Consider the following 20,317-nt stretch of genomic DNA (forward strand, 5'->3'; position numbering starts at 1 on the left):
TACTTTTTTCGCCTGATTTTTAGCACAGCGAGCAACAAATAGCGCAGAAAAGAACATGCAAAAAAGTAGTTCGCCACCTATGTGTAACTGCTTTCGCAGTCACAGCAAGAACAAAAGACAAAAGTGACACATCGAAATCATTTATTTTTCTACATAGACATGAAGTATCTTCATTTCTTAAGTGAATTCATGGTGAAGTGTGCAAGTCCAGTCTCGCTGTGACATCTTGTTCACTCCTTGTGAAGCTCCTTCGACGGAAGCGATAGATGACAGGCATTGCAGACGCCAGCGCATGCAGCCTTCTGCATGTTGTGTTCCCACGGCTGCACGTACATATTGTAAAAATAGTTAGACACACGAGACAAAAGATGAAAATGCACGCATATGACAAGTACGTGCACGTTAATATAAAAGCAAGCGTTAAAATATGACACACAAACAACTTTACCTTCCCATCTCGCACAGTCCTTCTGAAGCTGCTCTGACGAAATAGATGGATGACAGGCATCGCAGACGCCTGCACACACAGCCTTCAGCCCGGTGTGTGCCAACGGCTGCACAATAAGTATGTATAATAGTGAGTCACACGTGACAGAGAATGAATACGAATGCATTTGAGAAATACGTGCAAGGTGAAATAAAAACATACGTGAGATACGCCATGCTAATAATTACACCATGATGTCACGTATAGCCAAAGACTCATTTCGATTCCCGTAGCGCAACAGCTTAGAAGCGGCGGCTGCAGCCACAAATCTGCAAACCGCCATGCCGCTAACAAGTCGGTAAGTTCTAAGCGAGTGACGTCGTTCAGCTCGAGCAAGCGAACGCGAGACCGAACACGGCGCTGCACGCGGAGTGTTTGCCGCCAGCAAACTTCGAACAGAAGAGCGAGCGTACGCTTGGCCGCCGCCACGAACCCCCGAGCTGGTTTGGAGCTAGCGCCAAAAAAAGTTGACGGTAATGCGGCCCTTTTCTAAAAACTCGAGCGAATGGGAATGCAGCACGCAAACGCGAGTCCGCCGCCGCGGCCAACTGACGGCACGGAGCTGCTTGTGACCAACTGACGGGAAAGCCAACTGTAGCTGCAACCAATTTTTGCTGAGTTCCGACGTTAGCGAAAGCCCCGCCAGCCCGTGCTCGTGCACTTACAGCGCGCGATACACTACAACCAAGCTCGTTACGAGAGCCCGTCACGTGTTTTCGACGACTCCCAACACAGCGAGGAGGTCTCAGCCAAATATCGTGAGCCCGGAGCTCATCGCGGCGGCGAAGACAGGCGAGCACTCGATGAGTGAGCGTACGGGAGGCCGACAGCAATGGCGGCCAATTTTCAGGCCGTCGCAAAACACAGGCGAACTGCAGGTGCATTTTGTGCGTGCGATATACATCATGACCGAGCCCGTTGCCGCCAAGCGCGACCCATATCCCACACGCGACAAGTAAAGTAGAATGAAGAATGATCACCTACATGCGAAAAATTCCAAGGCTGATTTCTGCCCTGATTCGGACTAAAGTAATGTATGCGATAGGCCTGCTGTCTTCTCGGCCGCCCTGTTGGCCTTCCCAAATGTTGCTGTCATGTGTTGGTCGTGACTATCTTGAAGCCAGAAATATACAGCGCGGCGTGGTGACGAGTCGAGACCTGCTCCAGACTTCATGGGTGCGGCAAAACGCAAAAGCAGCAGCGCATGCTCATCCAAGCGTACACACAAGCACCACGTCGTAATTCTTGGATCGTCGAATGGAGACGACCGTGGTGGAGCAGTCCGAGCGCCAGGCAACGCAAACCGCCGCCAGGAAAATACGGGAAAAAACTGAGCCTGGAGAGCAGGAGGACGGCCAGTGACCTTGGCAACGCTCTGCACACTGCCCGCATTTTCCGGGAGGTTCAACTTTTTGGAGCGTATTTGTAGACTAACCCCCGAATGCAGAGATGTTACTTGGCCGCGTATTCGACTTGACTTGAGTAAGTCGGTGCGAAACAAGCAGCGGACTTGAAAATGGCCAAGTCGGCCTTCGGGTTATATAGATGCTCAGGCTGTCTTGCTTGGTCAGGTCAAGAACGACCTTCAATGCAGAAGCACGTCGCTCGCCTGTTATCGAGGTTAATAATGAAGTTGTGTGCGTAAGGCACTTGTCAAAGCAAAAAAAGTTTGTATATTTAAAAATACTTCTCTGCTCAATGTGCTAAAAGCACATTTTTTTTTTTGTTTTATTGCTACCTAATGTGCCACTTGACGCCCACGTGATGCCCGCCGCGACGCGCAGTGTTGCTTGAGGAAAGCGTCCTTTTTTACCTGATTTCAGTGGCCGCCCAAAGGAAGCGCGTTTCTCCAGCTGTTATTCATTCATCGTATTTCGCTGTCGAACGCAGCGAGGTGTATATGCCCATCTCTGGGTCGCAACTGTTAACAAAGCATAGTGATTTCTCGTCATATTCGCATTTCTATTCGCCTGTGGACTTGCCAGTGGTGGGCTACGTTGTAGTTATACCTGAATAAAAAAACAACAAGTACTAGAAACGCAGTGTACAAAGTCCCTCTGCCCATTCATGTGGGTGTCCTAACATGACAAAAAAGCTAAATAAATGTGGAGATGCTAATGGTTTGTCTACATTTATTAGGAAGAGAAAAAGTGCGGATGAAGATCGCGGGCTTCTGCGGCACTTTTTTTGTAAAGGGAAGGGGTCGTAATAGTATTATTTATCTACTTTTTATTTGGTGTCTGCATTGTCATTAGCAGGATTTACAGCAGAGAGCATATGTGTTATAATTCCAGGATTTGGTATTATGAGGAAAACCATATAAGAGGGCCCCGGAAATTTCTACCACCTGGTGTTCTTTATCGTGCATAAATACGGGACAATATAAGGCCATGATGATTTTGTCTTCACCAAAATGTGTCACCGGGGCGGATGAGGGGGGATAAAAATATGTTTGGCGTGTTAGTGAGGGGCAGGGGGAGGGCACGATCGCGGTAAGCCTCAAGATGTCTGCTGGAAGCTTTGTCAAGAATAATGAAAAGGGCTCAGGCCTGCGAGGGGAACAAAGGGCTAATTCACCCTTTTGTATTGCATAGCTACGAGGAAATCCAAAGAAACCTTCGTGTTTCTAGCAAAAATACTCGTTTTATAGTCATTGGAGAAACCCCGAGTAGGAGCAGCTTTTTTGATAAATTTTTGTAGCTTTGTGCTGCAGATGTCTGGCATTTTTTTCAACCCCACACGACTGCAATAACCGAGACAAAATTCCTTAAATATCTGCTAGGAAATGACTTTTGGGGAAAGCAAGGTTCACCGCCGCAGTGCGTCACTTTTTTGAGCGAAATCGTCGAACCAAGGAGGAAGAACTATTCGCTCCGAGATGTCGCAGCAAAGTATGCTATCGTCCCAAGAGACACCTCAACGCAGGGTGGCACCACGCTTCACCGAAGACAAAAAGACGATGCTTGTCTCTCTCGTGAGAGAGTTCAAGCACATCATTTATTGCAAGAAAACTGATGTAGCGTCAACAGCGCAAACAATATGAAACATGGAAAGAAACTGCCAAGCGCTACAATTCCAATCATGGAATCACCCGGCACGACCACCTGCAGCTCAAGAAGTACTATAATAACCTCAAGCAAAAATGGAAAGAGGAAACTGCCAGAGAAAAAAGAGAGCGCCATAAAACTGGTAAGCTGAACATGTTATGCATGACTGGCTCACTTTTGATCTGCCACATGTTTTGTAGTCGGTAGAAATGCTAGTGCTGAAAGCAAATAGTCTTGACCATTAAATTTTGCCGTGCATGGCGAAAAAAATAACCACTCAAAATTGCATTTTCGTCTAAGAACGGTCTTTAGGTTGGCCTATGACATGCGTGATTAGTGCAAAGTGTTTTCGAAAAACATATTAAGAGGAATTTGTAGACAACTGACGTATTTTGTCTTTTTTACAAAAAAGGTATAAAAGCACGCTATTGTTTGTTCTGAGCCATGTTTTGCTATTTTTTCCTTGAGTTGAACCAAGTAAACTACATTGCACTCAACTTAGGAGAGATGAGCGGCGGAACCGCAGTTTTTTTGTGTGTGCGCAAGACGTTTATCAAAACTTCCTTCATTCTGCATTGAAACATTATTTCTGATTAGGAGGGGGATTGGCACCTTCCGCCATGGCTCCTATTTACGAATTGGTTGGGTCCATTGCGGATCACATGGCAACAAGGGTGGAAAACGCCTTTGATTCTGATGACACAGGGTACCAGCCCCCCGTCGCATGTCCCCCTGCCTTGAGGCTGCTACAGCCCATGACTGATGGTCTGGATGAAGCGGACTTCGATCGCCAAGGTATGATGTGTTGCATTTTAAGGCGTAATGATGATCTCCTCAAAAATTTAACGATTTGCATTTCCTAGAAACGGCTCTTTTCTGCATGCAGTGGAGTACAGGTGTTTGCATCAAAGCCAATACTCCGCTAGTACCATTATGCCATCTTTGCTTTATTGCAGACGATCTGTGGCAAGGTACCGCCCCTGTAGAGCCATCACAGCCACCAACAGGCACAGATGCAGACGAAGACAGCAGACGTACTTTTGATTGCGAAGCGAATACTGCTGCCGAAGGTTGGGCAAACAGCCACCAGGCCGCCGGAGCTGTTGGAAGTAGCACTTCTGCAGCAACTGTTGCTGATCAAGTAGGCAGGACACCTAGGGGACGGATGGCTGCTCTGGAAAAGACGCTGGCCGCGGAAAACGCAACTCGTGCGGAACTCCTTAAAGAAGAGCACTCAGTCCGTGTCCGGCTTTTGCAGGAGGACCACGATTATATGATGCTGGAACGGGTCGAAAAAAGAAAGCATGAAAAGAAAGTGCGAGAGCTCCAGCTTTCAAGGCACAAAAACAAGCTTGAAAAGCAAAACATTCAGATTGAAATACTGCAGATTGAAAAATATATAAATAAGGAACAACTCTACAGGCTGCATTGTAATGTGCCTCATTTGTAAATAAATGATAGGATCTCTCATAAAATTATGAAACCATTTGAGTGTACATTTTTATGCATGAATGATAAGCAGATGGGCGTGTAGAGCAGCCTTAAAAAGAGTATATATGGCCGAGTTCTCGATATATGCAATTTTTGCCTACGTGAAGCTCTTGCGTATGAGCAGGTCCCGCACTTAATTTCCTGAACGGCTGTCGGCGAGGCGATCAACAGTTGGCAGGTGCAGTGTTCTCGTTGCCACTGTACTGATGGGGGAAGGCTGTGGAACCCTTTGAGTGGGTGGCTCTGGTTCCCTTAATAAGCAGGCCAAGTTGTGGAGTGCAGCCCAAGCTGTGACTATGTGCACGATGTTTTTGGCCTTGTGCTGCATTCCCATGTCCAGGCAAAGGAAACGCCTCTTCCACACGCCGAACGCCCTCTCAACGACGTTCCGAGTCTTTGTTTGGGTTCTTTGGTACCTGGGCGAATGAAGCAATATTGAGCATCACCCCACAAGCGACTTGATTCAATGTCACACCACAAAACAATGCTCTGACTTTCTGTGACCATGCACTGACACGTGAACTAACCTTCCCTTGGGTGTGTCGCTGGGGCCTGGTTCTGAAAATGGTGTGAATAAGGGCCAAACCTCATAAGCGCGAAAATGCACGCGACAGCGACGAGCGACGCTATGAGCGACGAAACAGGACGTTCGCGCGACGTGTCGCGTGCTCGTTTTCGCGCGGTCGCTCGGTTCTCCAGATTTGGAAACCGTCGCTCATCGCTCGGAAGTGCTGGGCTCAAGCAGCCAATAGCGAATTACCGGAAAAGACAAAGACTACATAGGTGCACGTGACCCTGCCCGAGTCACGTATGCGCAACAAGAAATAACGCAACGTTTATTACGCATGTGCATATAAAAAAGTGCTGCAAGGCAATAATAAACACTTTCCATTTCATTACACAACAACATATCTTATTTTTAAATTGCATACCGCTCGCTACCTGGTTTTCTTGGTGCGAGTAGACGGACTCATGCCAGCAACAGTGGAATTCGCTCGCCGAAGCCGTCGCGTGAGTGAGGTTTGCCTGCGCTAGCGACTGATCGCGCGAAGACGATCTACGTCGCGTCGCTCGTCGCAGTCACGTGCATTTTCGCGCTCATGAGGTTTGGCCTTAAATATGGCTGGCATGCGTATCCAGCGTTGCCCAACAGCACTCCGGGCACCCGGTTTTCTTCGTACAGCACCCGCAAGCGGGAGTTCTCAAAAATCTTGCTGTCATGAACAGAGCCGAGACAGCCGGCAACAATGTCGAAGAACTGGAGTGGTGGTCCAGCCACCACCTGCAGCAAAGCAGCAGCATACCAATAATCATAAACAGGGCATTGTACAGCGCCTATCTCTTTGCGGTTCGGTATAAACTACAGGTGCAGCAGAAATGCATGTTGTTGCGCTGAGTCACGGTTCACCAGAGTGTATTTTCATGAAAAAATCGAGACAGTAGTGTTCCTTTGGAAACCTTCACAAAACATACCTTCCGGAGCGAAACCTCGAGTCCAGCAAAACACGTCACGAAGGCGCGAGTGCCGGGCCCCTCGAATAATTGCTGCATTATTATTTCGCTTTATTTATTTCGCTTGAGCATGACAACCATGGGTGACAGAAGCACTTTGATTACAGTACGGAAATAAGTTTCCGACCCGAGCATTGATTGAAAAAATACGAACTAAACTGTTCAGAGACTTTCAAACTTCACTACTTACTTGCACATTGAAGGAGAAAATAGCTTTTGCGGTTGCGAAACACTTCGGAATTTTCATCACCGAGGCTTTTAATCCACACGTACGTGCAGTCTATGCATCCTGTCACGCCAGGGAATCAGGCCACTTCACAGAAGTCCCGCATAGCTTGTTGAAATCCCGGCGGCTGCGCAAAGCGCACCAGTATAGAGTACAACAAGTGCTTTGCGATCAGCGTGGTCACTTTTCCGACTGCACGGCACACTGTAGACTGCGGAATGTGGACGACGTCCCTGGTCAGTGTTTGAAATGTCCCAGAGCCATAAAATCTCAATACCATCAACAGCTGCAGCATAGGAGGCACAGGCTGACCTCAATTGTCCCGGCTTTCTTGGAGCGGCAGCATAGAGAGAAACTGCCGCACTGCGTGCTTCGTGAACCGGTAGCGAGTGTGGACATGCTCCTCGTCATACAGCTCCATAGGATTTCCTCGGTCACGAAGGGTGGGTCATGGAATCTTCGGCAGGTAATGTGCCTCCGAAAACACAACATTCATGGCGTGGCATGCGAACTCAAAGGCGGCCAACCTCCGCACGACGTCCGTTCGAGAGGTGGCCATGTTGGAATAACGCATGAAGTCGCTTTCAAGCTAGCCCTGAAGCTGACTTGAAACTTGTCCTGACTTCAACCAAGCCAAGTCGCCTTCGAGTCGTCCGCAAGTTCGAGAACGATTTATGGTGACCGGCAAGACTGTCTAGGGTGAAGAACGAGTCAAGTACGAGTCAAGTAACATCTATGCATTCGGTGGCAAGTGGTTTGCACGCGGCACGCTTCCCTCTGTGGTTGCTCCTCAACGGTCTATACGTCCATCGCCTATTGGGCTCCGTTACTCCTTTTCGGGTGATTTTGCCTTAGAGTGCACCACCAAGCGTCAACGTCAGTGCATCAACGTTAGGCACCAAACACCAAAATGTTCATAGTCCACAACCTTCTATATAATGACAGTAAACATTCCATTACAAAACTCCGTAAGGGCACGTTTTATTTACACCATGTATTTACACTCGCATATAAGTTGCGCACTCTTGTCCGTGATCTTGGGGCTCTGAGAGGGTGGTGCGCAAACTACGCAGGAATTCTGCGAATGCATACGAAATGATGTGCCATTGTCCGGACGTGTGCAGTATATACACCAAAGAAAAGAGAATAAATTGGAGCCAAACAAAGTGTACTTATTTATTTAACAGAGTTAGCTTGTAGCTTAACCAGTTGGGTCTAGTCAGGTGTGGTCTAGTCGGAATCCTCGATCGAGAGGTCAGATTGAGAACAATCGTCATGGCCGCTGTCACCGCTCAACCAAAGCGCATCGCACTCGTTTCTGTACAGCGCGTTCGTAGGTCGATTATTTTGGCGCTCTTCTCGACAATGCAGGAAAAAACTAGGTCCCAGAGCACGGCAATACCAGAGTACTCAAGCGTTCACACATAGTTGAAAATTCGCCTTCTTCAGCGGCAAAAACTTGCATTAGCAAGCAAGCGCACACTCTTCTGCTACTTCCCGTACCGATATTGTTGATCGTCATACGTTGAGGAACTTCATGCTGGAGTGCTTGGCGGTGGCACGATTGCTGTTTTCTTTGGCAAACTTCCTAACAGAGAGCTTGAATTTAGCCGTATATAGACCCTTTCATTGTTTACAAACACAGGCCCTTGAGAACATCCGGTTTCGTCAACCGATGTGCCTTAAGAGCATCGGTGGACAAGAACTTTACAAAATATCTTTCTAATTTTCTACGCTTCCCTTTTCATATTTGACAAAATATGTTAAAATAAAGGTTCTTTCGAGCTACACAAAGCTTGTAACACATTCTCTGGACCTTTACGCACGTTCTATTTATCTGACAAACTAAAGAAAGACTCTCCTTATGTAAAGTGTGGGATTGGGCTAGTTGGTAATGCATTATTAAACTTCTCAGCGCAAAAACTTCCGACAACCAACACAAGAGACGAGGATAAGCGTAAATTTCAACAAAATTTATTACTACTACGATGGACATAGACATCTTACAAAGAAGATGATAAGCTCACTTGCTCAAGCAGAAACCAAAAAAGATGCTTGGGTGTGCACTCATTATAAAGTCTATTTCGTTCTTATTTTCGCCATTAGGGTTCGTCCATGTCTACTTAAGGTTTCCTCGTTTTCAGTAGAAGGTAATCAATATCGGTAAATTATTGCGTTCTGCGAATTCTACTTGAAGCTCTCCTCTGGCATTTCCAGTATCAATGCCATAACCTCATGCTGCCGGGTCTCCAGCCTGTTTCTTCCGGATCTTTGCAATTATGTCTGCCATCCGTATAGTATACTGTGTTTTTACCATACTCATTGCCCATTCAACGTCTTCATGGAAGCTTGCAACTGAAGCATCATCATGGCTGTATGTGTGCGCATATGCCTGTACCACCGTCATCTTGTATCTCCTATTGAGTTTAATTATGATACCTACTACCCTTTTATTATTGCTATAGTAATCCTTTTTGTTGCCAGCTATGTGTTTTTGAATTAGGAATCCCACTCCCAGCTTGCATCTGTCAGCCAAGCCCGGATAGCAAAAGACGTGTCCATTCTGTAGCACCACATAGGCCTCCTCTGTTCTCCTAATTTCACTGAGCCCTATTATAGCCTATTTAACACCCCCGAGCTCCAAGAGTAGTGCAGCTAGACTTGCCTCACTAGATAAGGTTCTAGCGTTAAACGTTGCCAAGTTCATGTTCTAATGGCGGCCTGTCCATATCCAGAGGTTCCTAGCACCCTCTTCTGCATTGCAGATCTGGCCGCCGTGGTCAGTTGCTTCACAGATGCTGGGTACTGAGGGCCGTGAGGTAATGGACGTATGCTTGTCGGAGGTAGAGGTCAGATGCTGCCCTAGAGTGACCAATCCTTCTCTGGTGAGGGAGTGCGTTGCCGGTGGTGGTCACCAGTAAGGCTGCACCCCAGGCATCGTATTGCAGTTCCACCACCACGCGGATTTCTTTATCTCGTTGGGAAGTGCGCGGCATCGAGATTCGAACCACTGACCTTTTGCATGTGAGGCGGGTGCTTTAACAACTAAGCCATCGCAGCTTCTTTTGGCTAGGTTTGGCTATATGTGACCTCAAATACGCGATAATTGTTTGCATCATACGGCGCTAACACCTCATACGCAGGAAGCCGATGCACCCAACAAATAATTCTGTCGCTTGATATGCATCTAAGGCTTTCACATCAATATCATTCTCTCGCAGGTAACTTGGGACTGCCGGCTCGCCACGGCAAGATCCGGGACCTGTCACGTTTCGATGCGCAGTTCTTCAGCACGCACCCGAAGCAAGCGCGGTCGTTGGACCCTCAGATTCGACTCCTGTTGGAGACATCGTACGAGGCCATCGTGGATGCGGGCTACGATCCCGATACTTTGCGTGGCCGCAACATTGGCGTGTTCGTGGGTGTCTCCGCGTGCGACACGCGCGACATGCTTGCAATGAACGCAGACGAGACCAAAGGCTACGGATTGCTCGGTTCCAGCCTCTCTATGTGCGCCAACAGAATTTCATACGGTCTGGATTTTCACGGTAACGTACACAATGCCTAGTGCTTACTGCAATAAGCGCAGCTACGTTTCATCAATACAAGCAAACGCATTTCTTCGTCTAGGCATGTCATGCGTCTTCCTATGTCCACGCACCGGCAGGTGTAATCTCTCCGCTCTCACTTCCTCTCACATATATCAGGAGCTGCCGGCGCGCACTTATCCTCACCCTTAGCAACCAGTGCAGGGAGTGTGGGCGGTGTGGCCGAAAGTGAGTAGAGAAGAGGAGCGCGTTTTGGCTTGTGAGGGCAGTCGCATCGCAGGAGCTGTGTGCAGATAGTGTAGGAGAGGAAAGGTGCTGTTTTTCGCCGCTACTCTCGCCATCCGTTCTCTCTCCTCTGTGCGCCAACTCTCCCGTTCGCTCGCTCGTACGTATATATAACTGTGGTGAAGCACGTGCCTCACTCTCAAGCGTTCCCTGGCTAATAAAAGCGTAAATAAAGGATTACGGTACAAATCCTCTTCTCCTCAATATATTCTGCCATTAAAATACTGTGCCGTTGAGTCTAGGCGCAAAAATTCCTTTGCATTTCCTCACAATTCTCTTCGGGAATGTGGGGACAATTTCTTTCGGTAAACGAGATTGAGCCTGCACCGGACTATGCAGAGACTTCACCATTGCCATCCGTTATTGGCAGGCGACATCCAGCTCTTTATTTAGCCTCACCTGATCCAATAACTTCTATTCACTTGGTGGTTGCAGGGCCATAACCAGCGTAACAAAAGTGGTCTTACGTTGTGTTCTTTTGGGTTTTATGTACATGTCTCATGGCAGTCTTCGCGAATACATGTGTGTACCCAGGGATTTACACAGTGCTTAGTCACCGTACTTCTTTTAAACTTGTATGTTTGAAGTCCTCTGCAACACATTGTGATAAAGTCATCGCAATTCACAACTTCACAGCAAACTGGTGAAGCCACCGGACAAAGTTGAATCTAGCATTCATTTGGTTTCTACGAAGTTTTTGCCTTAATACACGGGCCTTCCAACACTGCTTAAGTCTCAATTCTTCACGTGTGATTTCCGTAAATTGTATTACGCACATATAAACACAGAAATAACGGTAGCAGTGGAGGTACAGAGGAGACATTTATATAAAATTAAAATGTCAAAATACAGACAGAAAGACTATTCTGCAGTGATGTTTCGAGGAAAATCACAGGACCACATTCCTTCCACTCACTGGAGTCATGCGAAACAACCACTGAAATGAACCTATAGCTGCCTTATTGCGGAAGGTTGAGTTCTATGGTTTGCCTAGAACGATGGTTCTCCACAATGGAAGTTTCGCGGACCTCTTGTGGACTGGCGGAAGCAATCTCCAGGGAAGTAATAACAAATTAAGGCGCCATACAGTGCGAAATACGTGTCTTCTGTTTCTCCCTAGCAAAGAAGGGTCAAACTGAAGTGCCGCGCTAATTCGGCATCAACATGTTGTTAGGAAATCATACTGTCTGCAGCCACAATCAACCTGGTTCTAGCTATGTTCGAGCTTCGAGTACGTAGGCCTGGAAAAGGAATGCTCGCATATGTATGTCGTAGAAACGTTCAATTAATGCTTTGGCATCTATGTCACTCAAGTAAGCTACCATTGTGAAAGTTCTATGCGGTGTGGCTGACCACAAAAGAGAAGGGGCTCTGTCAAGACACCTATAGTGTTTGTCTAAAAAACCGGTTTTTTTTATTTTTAATGTGGGGTGTTTTATGGGTCAGTGCTGTCCTATGCTGTCGAACTCTGTCAATGTCACCTGGCGGAACGCCGTCGAAACCACGTATAACGTAGCCATATGCAGCATATTATTGAGCACGTGCTCACAGACAAAAAGCCTCCCACTTTTTTTGTTTTTAAGCCTTGGTGAGATTTAGTGCGCAGCCTTTGGAAGCCCAAGTTGTCACGTGCTGTGGCCACTTGGCATGACACACGCTAAACGACGGATAAAAATGGCAAAAAAGAAGGCAAGCGTTCTCGTTTGCTTGCTATTTTTCTTTTAAAATTTGAACCGTGGTTTACATAGAAGCAGAAAAAGTCAGAAATCATAAAAATTTTGAGCAGTAAAAATGAAACAAAGACCAAGGAGCTGGACAAAAGCAAAAAATAGTGGGATAGGAGGAACCAAAAAGAAAACCGAAGAAAGCCAGAAATCATAAAACAATTTTGAATCAGTAAAAATGACACAAAAACCAAGGAGCTGGACAAAAGGAAAACATAGTATAATAAGAGGAACAAAAAAAACCAAAAAGAAACAAAAAAGGCACACTTTTCTTAACCTTGGCATCGTTAGTGTGAAGCTGCCTTTATATTCTTCAAGGATGGCTTTCACGATCTCCGAAAAGTGGCATCTTGAACTCCGTTGGAACCCCATTTTAACGCCTTCGTGAACAATTATCTGAGAGCCGCTGACCTAGACCAAAGCTCTAAAGGTAGAGGCGAAGCAGCTGCCAGAAATGTTGCAGTCTGATGAAGTACTCGCTACTCTTCTCACGACAACAGCTGTTTGTCTTTCAGTGCAAAAGTACGCAAACTAAAAACGAATGCAAGTTGTATTGCCACCTTTTATGCAATTCCGTTTGGGCTCAAGCTTAATTATTTATTTATTTATTTCACAATACTGCAGGCCAGTGTGACCCAGGCAGGAGTGTGTTTACAAAATCGAGGAGAACAACACAAACAAGTGATATCATTACTAGTACCGCGTGCAATATATTAGTTCCGCTATAAAGTGATTTAAAAAAACACCTGAAAGACCCCACTAATACAATACAATACTCGCACAATAAGTTATATAACAGTCTCACAAAATCAATAATAAACGTGACAGATGTTGTTCAAGGGCTTCATTAAAGTTGTCTTCAACAAGCCAAAGGCCAGTGCATCACTTCTTCCGGAAATGGTCAAGATGAATGCCACACCACATTGATGTGGTGAGAAGCGCAGTGGTGCAGCGATTTCTTTGCGTGCGCAAACCAATAAAGTTATGGTTTCAGCACTTTCAGCCTAGCTGTAAGGGCTAAGCTGAAAGTTTATCTGAAGGTCTCGGCGACCTTCAAATGAAAAACAGGTGTATCGAAATATGTTACAGGAAGCTTTAAGTACATAAGACTCTCAATATAGTGGCGATTGTGGGCATTAATAAATCGAATACTTGTGCAACTGTGGCAAAGTGGTGGAGGTGCTAATGAAACCATGGTTAAAATGCACTTCTTGCGATATATCTCTGCACGTTTCAAAATACTGAGAGAAGTAATCATCGAGTGGTGGCATCCGCACCAGCTAATCAGTGTCACTTAGACGCCAGCTTCAATTTGACGTAAGCTCGGAGGTTAGTTGCATGTCGTAGCGCCGCAATAAACCAAAAGAAGTCGTTGTTCAAGCGCATAAGTTGATTTTATACTTATTCTTAAGCCTATGGCCTTGCTCGCCGACAACCTCTAATCATGCGCTTTCATGTGAGCCGGGCAAAAGAACGCAATTCGCTGTTAAACGTTGCCTCATGATACCCAGCATGCTTTCTTAGGCATACCTCAGGCATGCCTCCCCGAATATTTTTTGCCATGGAGTTAAATCACTATTCCTCTTCGCCTTGAGCGTAAGCATCATTTTTTTCAAAGGGGTCACTGCCTCAATCTGTAGGAGGGAAGTACCAGGCAAATGGTCATTTTGCGCTATGTACCCCATGGCCAAAAAAATATAAAGGGGGGGGGGGGCAGGATGCAGCACCTGGGTACTGCCTCACAGCCACGACACTGCAAAACACCAATGTTGCCCCGTTCAACCTGATTTACATTTAATCATGATGTTTGCGAATATGGTAGAAACACTCATCGGTGGGGTATTATAGAGATTCTCTTGTTGGCCAAGCTTCGACTAATAACGTCGTGTTTTTGATTGCGTCATGTCTTAAGCAGTTAATAAACTTATGTAACATGGATGGCTTGACCGGTTATCGAGCAATATGATAGTAATAGCTGCCATAATGATCTTGATGTAAGATCATGATGCACGGCGATGCGCGTGATGACACCATGTCATGCAGGCCCGAGCATAGCCATGGACACGGCCTGCTCATCGACAATGACTGCCCTGAATGAGGCTGTGCAGGCGCTACGTTCAGGCCGCTGTGAAGCTGCCATCGTTGGAGGAAGCAATGTCTCACTGGCTCCTGCGGTTTCTCTGCACTTCCAGCGTCTTGGCATGCTCGCGCACGACGGAAAGTGCAAGGCGTTTGACGCTGACGGTGAGTATTTGGTCGTCCTCCGTCGCAGGGTACAGAGTGAAAACTCTGATGCTTTCGCAAACTACGACGTGATGATAGTACGCGTCTGGTTGATCTTTGTGAGATTTGTCTGGTGTAGCAATATCACACCGTTCGCCAGTAAAAAATAAAATATTGGTGGAACTTTGAAAACAATTGGGAATGAAGGACCAACATTTTTTTGCTAAATTACTGAATTCATATGCTTTTCGTTTTCGTTTAATGTAATTATTATATCATTTAGGGTTTTTTATCTGGCTGAAAGCTTTGTAGACACTTGCAAATCTTTATTAATCTTGACTAATAACTATGATCTATTCAAGAAGTAAAACCAACCAACGCTTTAAGTCTAAGATAAAATCATTTTAGCCAAGCCCCGATTGAAACCAATAATCAAGGCAGAACTAAATAGGTCTGCATGAACGATTTGAACTAGAATCTCCTCATTAATCTAAAGTTAACACACCTAATAAATGATTTTGCACACAGTCAAGTTCCACACTGATTGATAAGCTAAGTAAAAAAAAGAAAACCAAAAGCACTCATTCTATGTCTTTCTTCCTTTTTTGTGTCTTTTGCTGTTCTTAACTGATGAGCAGCTATGCTACATTGGCAGATTATTATTGCAAGTGTAAAACTTATACAAAACTTAACTTTTTTTTTACTAAAGACACCGAACATAGAATACAAATATACAAAACTCCAAAACTATTACCCTCAAAGTGAATGTATTCAGTAACATAAGCTTGACGCATGCATGAGGCAAAACACATGTCCTGAGTCTAACATGAAACATGACGTACATGAAAAATCATGGCAATTCATTCTTTTTTTCTTTTGCGGTCCTTTCCTCGGGTTTTACGTGCCATAAAAATGCACTCCATAGAGAAGGGCTCTATCAAATTCTTACCACTAAAGGTTCTTCAACCTGCGCTGACATCGCACAGAATCTGACAGACTGCCACTTTGCCCCCCATTTAAAAGCGACCGGAAACGAACACGGGTTCAAAGCAGAGTTCTTCCAGCCAGCAGCCGAACACTGTAACCACTCAGCCACCATAGTGGCTATCTGTGGTCCTGTTAGCGAAACGCTAAGGCAGCCACTTCGCGCATGCGCTGAGCCCGCGAAGCTATCTGCAGCTGCAATCACGTGACCACGGCTGCTTCGCTAAGTGGGCCCTTCAACTCAACCACAATGCGGTGGTCACACGACACGGTGTGAGAAACTTGTTCTCATAAAGAATATCCCCATTTGTGGTGTAAGCATTTATTTGAGAATTTGCAAATGTTTCGACCAAAGTTCCCATCTCTACTATGCCAGTGATTCGTGTTCTGCATGTCTACCAGAGAAGGTGCACACACAATAGAATCACCGGGCTTAGCAAAAAGCACGCCCAGCGTGGTAAAAATAGACTTTCCCGTTTCCGCTGCGGTGACTTTTCATTCATCACTTTTTCCAACTTTAAAAGATTACGCGGAATGACAGCAGTGTCTTTGCCATCCATCGAACCAGTTTTAATAGTCTTGCATGAAGCGGGAGGCTCTTTCCAAGAAAGGAGCTGACGGCAAGGTGAGTCACTGTGAAATCACTACAGCTATCTGTCACGAAGAACAAGCAAGCAACATCCTGTCTTCCTCAATCTCGCGCATCAGTTGGCCAAGTATTATTTATCTTGCTTGTTGGCCGTGGTAGCGTAGTTGTTACATTGCTCGTCTGCTCACCTTAAGATGATTGGTTTGATCTTGGCTGTGGCTGTCACATTCCAATGGAGGCGAAATGGTAGAGGCCCGTGTACTATATTATGTCAGCGCACGTTAAAAAAACACCAGATGGACGAAATTTCCGGCGCCCTCGACTACAGCGTCTCTCATAATCATATCATGGTTTCGAAACGCAAAACCATGCGCCTTGGTAGATCAGTGGCTGCGTGCTTGATTGCTGGCCTAACGGTCGTGGGTTTGATTACGGTCGTCGCGGTCACCTTTTGATGGAGGCAAAATAGTAGATGGCCATGTACTGTGCGATGTCAGCGCATGGGAATAAATACCAGGTGGTCAATATTTCTGGTGCCCTTCACTACGGAATTTATCAAAATATTATTGTGGTTTTGGGACGTAAAACCCCAGTTTTTTATATTCAGTCTGCAGCTGAAGGCTTAAAAAATACAGGAGCTCCTCAAGCTGATTCCGAAAAAAAACGAAACGCTGCTGCGAATTGGTCCGCATGCACGTGATTGTGACAAGTTTTGCATAAGATAAATTTAGACAACTGTGCATGAGTATATGACCGCATGTAATTCGATACCGTTTTCGTGCTCGTGTACGTCACGTGGCCTAGCTAGCGTCTACCCAAGCAACTAACGAAAATATGCCGCGGCGCTAGCATGTATCACTATTCATGTTTGTTTTCATCGTGCTTTTAGCTATAGGTTAGAATTCTCCTTTACTACACCGTAGGTTACTCGTATGGGTTTTTGTGGACACATAAGTTACAAGTGCTCGAGTATGAATGTCTGCAGCGTAGCACGGGAACGCCGTGCATTCCACATTTCTTTAGTCACTGTAGCACACGTGCGTGCATATAGCATGAACAAGCGAAAACTGCCACTCTTTCGTGCCAAAGCATTTGATATGTGGGTTTTAACATTGCCAAACTGCTATATGATTATGAGAGACGCCGTAGTGGAAGGCTCCGGAAATCTCGACCACCTGGGGTTATTTAACATGCACCCAAATCTGAGCACACGGGCCTACGTTGCCGCCTTCATAGGAAATGCAGCTGCTGCAGCCGGGACTCGATCGCGCGGCCTGCGGGTCAGCAGCCGAGTACCTCAGCCACTTGACCGCCGCGGAGGGGCGTGCCCAAGCATTTAAACAACGGTATACTTTATTGTGGGTAGCAGAAGCATACGCAATCGAGTAAACATGCCTTATTCTATGTAAAATTAGTACCATACTGATGCAGCTTCAGCCCCACTGGACTAAATATGACGTTGGGCTGGACGGTCACAGTACTTTTCCCGTTCTTGTGACTTTAGCAAATTGTTCACACTAGTTCGAGTACTGAGCGGCACAGTTGAAAGACTGCGAAACGCATGTGAGCATCGCGTTTTTATATTTTAAGTGCAATTCATTTCAGTGGTCATTCGAACCTCTAAAAAACTACGCCTCGTGTGATAAATACTTACTCGAACTACTTTAAATGCTTTCCCAACAATGACTGAACAAGCAGTGCCTCTCAACCACGACCACTGCATCAACGCGCGCATTTATTAGCACTGCAGCAGGAACGAATGCTTTGGGTGTTATGGTTGCGGTTGTAGTTCCGGATCCCACGGACAGAAATGGTGATTCTTGCCCCTTTTACCTAGTTGAAATTTGCGTCATTATTGCTGCACTACACCTAAAGACAACAATTAGAGTTCCCAAAGTTTTTCCTTACCTAACTATATGTTTTATTCATTCCATTGTGTCTCAAAAAATAAGCCATCAGAGCAACAACGTTTAACCATAAAGATCGTTTACGTAGTGCGACTGAATTGGAGTGCAGCTTCACCATGGAGACGGTCACTTGTCTATTTCTTTGTGTTTTTGTGTCATGAAACCTCGCAGAAAGTAACATTATAGTTAAGCCCGAGCGGGATTCTCAAATTTTTGGCTGTATCTGTTGCATGGAAGACTTTCGTGTCGCCACCAAAGGGTCAAGCTGATGAGCAAGGTCTAACTGTCCCCGCGACTAAGGCCATGAAGCGTGACGTCTCGACAATGCCGGCAAATTTGTCGTGATAAACTTTTGTGTTGTATCCCAAGTGACGACTGATTTGCCCCGTGAAGCTGCCAGCCCATGGTTTCTTACTTTTCTAGCATTAGACCATGTCATGAAGATCTCATTTGTAAGGCAGGTGTCAAGTACGCAAGGCTGCCATCACACACGTCCAAAGTGTTTATTCTATTGACCATGAATAAACAATCTGTGAAACATTTACTCAAAATTGACTCACCACCATGAGATTATCAGAGGAAGCGATGAGGAGGTCAAAGACATAGTTCACATCAATAATTTGGAAACTCAGATGGAGGAAGCCATCGTTCCTGGATTCCTGATTATTGTAACAAAGGTCAGAGCAGAATAAAAGATTTGATGTACATTAAAAACTTTGTTGATTATCTTGGAATCAGTAAAACAATAGATTAGAGTGTAGTTGAAGTGCAGAGCAAGGTGCCCGGTTCGTCTACGTCTTTACCAATTAACCTCTGCGTATTGATTATTAATCTTGCGGCACATGAGCTAGACAAGTCAACCTCACGAGAAATAGAGAAACATACTGGATGTAGACAAACTAGCGTTCCCACTGTAAAAAAGGCAATCAGAAAGACCAGAACCGAAGAACTATCGCTACTTCTACAACCCTCTTCAATGTATTTAACATAGTTGTCGACGTGCAATACTTATTAAGCAAATCACAAAATACAGCCATAACTCATGTGTGCGATGGTGAAGAGACATCTGCGACAAAAAAGCGAGAAGCCTAGGGAATACTAAAGGTAAGCTACCATATCTTAAGGATGAGTGTACGGCTAAACCAACAAATTCAAGCATTATACAGACAATGAAAGAGAAAATGCATGCTCGGTTGCGCGCAAGTGCCCGCCGGAAGCAAATCAAGATGCAGCCAAGCGAACAGCAATAAATAGGACCACGAGAGCAAAAAATCCTTCTGTCTCTACTGTAAGATAAAACTGGTCAAAGAAATCGCAGCATATCTACGGAGTGAATAATGATGAGTTGTGCTAAGCGTCCACCCATTCGTCCGTGCGTCCATAGCTCTGTCCATCTATCCACCCGTCGATGATTTCCTCCGGTCGTGCGTTCGTTTGTCCATCCGTGCGTCCATCCATGCATTCGTCCATTCGTCCATCCATCTGTCTGTTTTTCTGTCCATCCGTCCGTTTGTCTGTCTTCCAAGCTAGCGCCATGAGTTAAGTGAGTCTTGCAACTAGGTTGTTACAAAGCGTCACAGACATGCATGGACAAACCTACGGCTTTACGAGCTTCGCCCCTAAAAGTATTGCTCGGCTACGTTGTTCAATGCAGCAGCAATCGCTCCGCCGCGCTGGTCTAGTGGCGGAGGTATTCAGCTGCTGACCCTTGGGTCACGAAATCAAATTCCGGCTTGGGCGGCTGAATTTTCGATGGGGGCGAAGATGTTATAGGCTAGTGTGCTCACATTTGGGTGCACGTTAAAGAAAACCAGGTGGTCTAAATTTCCGCTGACTTCCACTACGGCGTCTTACATAATCACATGGTGGTTTTGGATGTTAAACCTCAAATATGAATCAAAACAGAAGCAAATAAACTCTTGACGTCGCCGTCAGCAACCAAGGATGATGGCTGACTAAATGACCTCAATCACAGTGATGCATGGGCTCCCCGAAAGCCGACTTCATTAACCTTCGACGATTGACCTTGTGGACTCGTAACGAATAACTAGTCTGCGTTTATCTTCCTTCGTAGTGTCAGTGGTACTTGCTGCATTGTGATAACAACGCGAGTGGGTCTCATTAGACAAGCAAGTGATTCAGCCCTATCTGTCTGCCTTGTCGTAAACTTAGCCAGACAGCTTCGTTGAGTCAACCTATGTGCAGAATAATTAAACGTGGATTAGCGCTGTCTAAATGGGTTTCCTCGGCACGTGCGTGAACATGGCGGATGGCTCGCGGTCCAACTATACCTA

General features: G+C 45.8%; 1 protein-coding gene across 1 annotated transcript in view; it reads left to right on the forward strand.

Annotated features, from left to right (window-relative positions):
* Positions 1 to 20,317, forward strand: part of LOC119179103 (fatty acid synthase-like) — a 146,171-nt gene that overhangs the window by 2,432 nt on the left and 123,422 nt on the right. Inside the window, exons 2-3 of the mRNA XM_075870086.1 lie at positions 9,985 to 10,316; positions 14,513 to 14,564. Of these exons, the coding sequence (XP_075726201.1) occupies positions 9,985 to 10,316; positions 14,513 to 14,564 (384 nt within the window). The remainder of the gene's footprint in view (positions 1 to 9,984; positions 10,317 to 14,512; positions 14,565 to 20,317) is intronic.

Source organism: Rhipicephalus microplus, chromosome 7 (assembly GCF_043290135.1).
Source record: "Rhipicephalus microplus isolate Deutch F79 chromosome 7, USDA_Rmic, whole genome shotgun sequence".
Lineage (NCBI taxonomy): Eukaryota > Metazoa > Arthropoda > Arachnida > Ixodida > Ixodidae > Rhipicephalus > Rhipicephalus microplus.